Here is a 5,348-nt window from a genome sequence, read left to right as displayed (position 1 = left end):
CGGAGATGGGGGAAAAAACCAAAAGAGCCTCCCTAGAGGGCACAATCCACTGGATGATCAAAAGTACAATGCTCTTTAAATGTACTAATATCTTCCTTACCAAGAATTTAAGAACCTTTAACAAATCATGTTATTTTATTTTATCCCTTATTAGTGACATAAAGAGGCAGTAGAGCTCATCTCTAGTATACAAGGGAAGCTCACTGAAATGTAAACAGGGGACGTTATCTACCTTGCACTTCACTGTGTCTCTAGTGTCTAGAAAAATGCCTTGCACATGGTATGTGCTTGGTAAATGTGTTTGGAAGAAGAAAGGAAGAGAAAGAGGTGTGAGGGAGAGAAGGGATGAAGGAATTTATTTGTTTAACATTATTTGCAAATCAGGGGCAGAGCCAAGGAAAGAAGCAGGAGTTTTCCAAGCTGGCAGTTTAACCACATCTAATACCATCTTAAGAAACATAGCGATTCAAACATTTTGGCCTGCTGTCAGGGAATACTAAAAAATAATAAAATAATTGTCTGTTCATTGACTTAAATGAATTATATTTTAAAATTAGGAAGCATATGTGGTTAGTGTTAACTACCTTTCCTTTGTTGCTTCATGGGAGGATGCCACTACTAGTCTATAATCCACTGAATCTATGCTTACAGTGATTATTTCAGACATGATGATGGTTTTACACTGGCTTACTCCCAGGCCCTCATGGGATCACCAAGGATCTGGAGCCAGAGATCAAGGCAAAGTGAATTTCCCACACAAGGATGGAGCTTGTGACCTTGACTGCATTGACCAAACACTCCAGCCAGCAGAGCTGATCTTTTTGTCACAAATAATTAAAACAAGGGGAGAGAATACATAGAAGACAAGGTATTAGGTTCTAATTGCCCTCCTTTTACAAGGGATAATCAAAGCCATGGCATCTTCACTGAAGAAGCTGGATCTCCTGAACATTTGTCGTGTTCCATCAGATCCAAGCCATCCAAAGAGAAACGGGATGCCTCAGGCAAAGATGTTGAAAAATAGCATGGATCTAAGGTGATATTACTGGGGGAAATCAATGTTTCAGTTGGATGAACAAAATGTTTCAGTCCCATCTTGATATTCCACCACCTATTCTTTAAGAAGCCCCAGATTTCAAGTTATACTTTGCTTTCTATAAGATTATGGAAAAGGCTTTAGATTAGGGCTCTGGTTCTGGTTTTGCCACTATGTTGCTCTTTGATTTTGGGCTACTTTCCTTGTCTTGTCTTCAGTTTGCTCTTCTATAAAATAGTTTTTAGAATCTATTCCAACTCTAAAATTTTGAAAAGTTTTAACCTAGAACCAGAGGGCTCTAGTCAGGACCTTGACACTAATTAGGTGGGTGACCTTGAACAAGCCATTTCAGTTCTGTGGGACTATTTCAGCATCTTTAATAGAAAAACAAACTTTTGTTGGATATTTCTTAGGGTCCCAAGACCATTCATTAAATTACCCCTCTTAATCCCTTTTCAATAATACAAAGCCACAAGTTGACATGTTCTGATATATACTTAAAATTCTTTTTACAGTAGCAACTTCTAGTTATCCATAAATATCTTATACCTTATGGGCCAAAAAATAAATATTTCTTATGCATGATAATAAATAGCCCATGTCAGACTAAAGAAGCCCCAGAACAAGCCATGAGAATATTTCCATACCATTGTCTTCTTCAAAATCAGGTGGCAGAAGACCAATGGATTTCAAATGCTTAGGTGTAGCTGCAGAAAGTGACATGATTTCTCCAACGGCTTCATGGAACCCTTCATTAGCCCCATCTCTTAGCAGGAAAGGTTGTATGGCATATGCCATATCATACTGGATGTGTCCCATCTCGTGATGGGCTGTCAGGAAGTCGTCCATTGTCACCTTTGTGCACATTTTGATCCTGCACGAAAATAGGCAAGCTTAAAATGAATCTCACTAAATTTTATTTAATCATTACTGTAGAGTCGTATGGAGTTTTGGTATCATGAATCATCTTTCCAAGATTTATTCATGAGGAAATCTTGAGTACCTACCTCTTATGTCCTAGAAACTGTACTCATTGCTCAATATAAAGTAATAATGGGCAGGGCTGAATCCTGTTTTCTTGCTCACAGACTAATAGGAAGACAGATGAGCAGAGTGCTCTGCTACAAAAACTGTGAGGCAAGTACTCTATAAATGATCAGTAGACACAGCCTTGGGCATAACAATGAGTGAATCCGAGCACAGTCTCCTAGAAGCACCAAGAAGGGCATGAATTGAATGCAATGAGCAATCTGGACCTTGATCAATGTGCAGGAGTTTGCCAGATAGATGACAAGGGAGGTTGGTATTCTCCCAAAGTGCTCAATGAGAAAGGCTTGGGAAAAAAATGTGGTGGTCAGAACACCGCAAGCAGTTTTGTATAGCAGAATACAGAAATAGTAAAAGAAGCTGGAAATTGAGACTCAGGAATCACTAGCATGTAAGTTGGGAAGTGGATGTGATGGCCCATGAAGCAGGAATAGAATGGTAAGAAAAGAGGGCCAAAGACAAAGCCTTAGGTGGTCCCAGTACCTAAAGGGTGGAGAGAGGAAGATGATTCAGGGGAGACAGAGAAAGTGCAATCAGAGAAATCAAAGAAGTCTGGAAGAGGCATTTAAAAGACAACTTATAAATGTTGTCTAATGCTGCTGTAGCCTAATAGCTTAAGAACTGCATTTGGCAATGAGGTAGTGGTCCTTTTCAAGCTGGCAAGAGTATTTTCTTTCAAGTGGATGTAGAGGTCATATTTCAATAGATTCCCAAATTAATTTTTCTACCACTCTGATCATGTCACTCACCTGATAAATACCTTTTAAGGCCTTCTCATTGCTCAAGAATTAAACTCAGCCTCCTTTATATACCGCAATACGACCCCAATCTGCTTTTCTAACTTGGTTTCTCACAACTCTGTTTCGAAACAATTATAAGAATAACTACTATATATTTACTGTCTATTGTATGTAAGATTCTGTGCTACGAAACTTACATATACTTTCTCATTTTTAAGCCTCACTCTATTACTGGAGTCAGTAAACCATGGCCTGCTGGCTGGCCACATGTTTTTGTAAATAAAGTTTTATTGGCACACAACCATGCCCATTTTTTTACAGATTGTCTATGGCTGCATTCATGTCACAAGGGCAAAGTTGAGTAGTTGCGACACAGACCTACAAATCCTAAATTATTTACTATCTGGCCCTTTACTGAAAAGGATTGCTGATCCCTACTCTAGAGAATGCTGGTGGGGCCTCACTCAGATCTTTTTATCAAGCAGATCTGCCCATCCCCCAGCTACCTCAGTCATAGCTAATAAGGGCCAACAGCTGCTTTCTTCACTGCCTTTGGCCAAGTGGGAGGTGCCTTACCCAGGAAGTTATGTCCCCCCACACTCAGGAAGTTAGTTCACAGCCAGTAACTAATATAAGGGCACAAAAGACCAGTCCCCTGTCTCAAGGTGTGACCAACTCTGCAATCATGCTCCATAGAGCTCCATGGGATCAGGTTAATGCCAAGTCTCCAGCAGAGATCACATTCTTACTTACCTCCCTCACCTGTCCCAGCCTGCTTCCCTCACTCCCCTTTGCCTGAGACCTCTCCCTCAATGAAGCACTTGTACAATATTTCAAGCTAGGGAACCCAACCTAAGACTCTCACAAACATGCAACCTGGGAATTACTGTTCTACCTTATAGATAAGGAAACTGAAACCCAAAAAGTGAAATACTTTGTCCAAGGTTGCCTAGTCATTAAGTGACACACCTAGAATTCCAAAGCCTGTGTCCATTCTGCCACATCACACAAACCCTCCTTCTCATATTTCTTATTCTAGTCTAACTTGCCGACTCAGCACACAGGCCAGGTCCTGCCTCTCTGCATGTGATTCTGCTGTTTTCCCAGTCTGGTGTCTTCCAGCTCTGTCTGTCCAAATCCTTCCTGTCTTTCAAGCCCAATTCAAAGTCCTATCTGATCCTACCTCCTACTCCAAGTGTGGTCAGTCTTCCAATTCTCCATAGAGTGTTCCCTGTGTCCCTCTTATGACATATATCACTTTCTCCCTTTTATCCTAGCTTTTTTATTTACCTATTCTGTCTCATTTACAAGAGTGAAATATGGAGGGGGAGACCATTCCCTGATTCACATGTCCATCTTCCATAAATCTTAGCACCAAACCTTTCCTGATATGGGCACCACTATCTCCAGTGACGATGCAATTCTAACACATGCATTATATTTCAAAGGAGGCAGATTGTCTAAAGGATCAAGTTAGGGCCTGCTTTTCCTGGGAAAGCTCAGCGTGCTCTCATGGACTCCTAACCTTAGTTCAAAAAGAGTTAACTCATCACTTCTCTGCTCAGAGAAGGGATCCATGTTCAACTTCATCCTGCCTCCATTGTCCCCCATTTAGCATCAGCTATGAAAATATCAGCCTTACCTGAAGTCGCCCTTCCCCAGGTCCCAAGCCGTAGGGTGGCAGATCACTTTCCGGCCATCTTCTGGCTCAGTTAGCATGGAGTTTTCCCAGAATCCTTGAGTCATATTAGGAAGGCCAACAGACACAAAGAAATTCTCAGCCTCCTTGAATATTCTTTTTGCATCCCAGGCCTGGGAAAAAGGAATAGTATCTAATTCCAGCATTAAAATAACAGCGTTCTTAAGTGAAATAAGCCAGGCACAGAAAGACAAATACCACATGTTTTCACATAATGTGTGGAATCTAAAACAATCAAACTCATAGAAGCAGAGAGTAGAATGGTGGCTACAGAGGCTGGGGGTTGGGGACAATGGGGAGATGATGGTCAAAGGGTACAAAGTCTCAGACCAGATGAATAAGTTTTTCTTCTTGAGATCTATTGCACAGTGTGGTGAATATAGTTAATCACAGTGTATTGTACATCTCAAAATTGCTAAGAAGTAAATTTCAAATGTTCTCACTGTAAAAAACAAGCGTGTGACGTAATGGGTATGTTAATCAGCTTGATTTAATTATTCCGAATTGTATTCATAAATCATAACATCACTTTGTACCCCATAAATATATACAATTATAAATTGTCAATTTACAATAAAATTTTTAAATGGGGGTAAAAGTGCTAATGTCATAAAAAAAACAGCATTCTTTCTGTTGGATAAATACATTGGCATATATTTCCGAAAGGCAATTTTGTAACATGTATGGACAGCTTTTGAAAGCTTTCTCTTTGTCTCAGTAATACTGTCCTTAGGTAACTAACCTAAAAAATTATCAGAAATCAGGTACAAGAATTACATTGACAATGATTTTTAATAGAGAAAAAAGTAAAAACAGTCACCAGAAT

General features: G+C 39.9%; 1 protein-coding gene across 2 annotated transcripts in view; it reads right to left on the bottom strand.

Moving 5' to 3' along the window:
* The window catches only part of ACE2 (angiotensin I converting enzyme 2), a 43,316-nt gene that overhangs the window by 14,280 nt on the left and 23,688 nt on the right, over positions 1-5,348 (bottom strand). For both annotated transcript variants that reach the window (XM_012638731.1, XM_012638732.1), the window contains 2 exons: positions 4,466-4,635; positions 1,684-1,910 (listed from right to left, as the gene is read on the bottom strand). In XM_012638731.1, the coding sequence (XP_012494185.1) occupies positions 1,684-1,910; positions 4,466-4,635 (397 nt within the window). The remainder of the gene's footprint in view (positions 1-1,683; positions 1,911-4,465; positions 4,636-5,348) is intronic.

Source organism: Propithecus coquereli, unplaced genomic scaffold (assembly GCF_000956105.1).
Source record: "Propithecus coquereli isolate 6110/MARCELLA unplaced genomic scaffold, Pcoq_1.0 Scaffold132, whole genome shotgun sequence".
NCBI lineage: Eukaryota > Metazoa > Chordata > Mammalia > Primates > Indriidae > Propithecus > Propithecus coquereli.
Note: the sequence above shows the minus strand (reverse complement) of the source record. Positions and strands in the feature narration are given on the sequence as shown.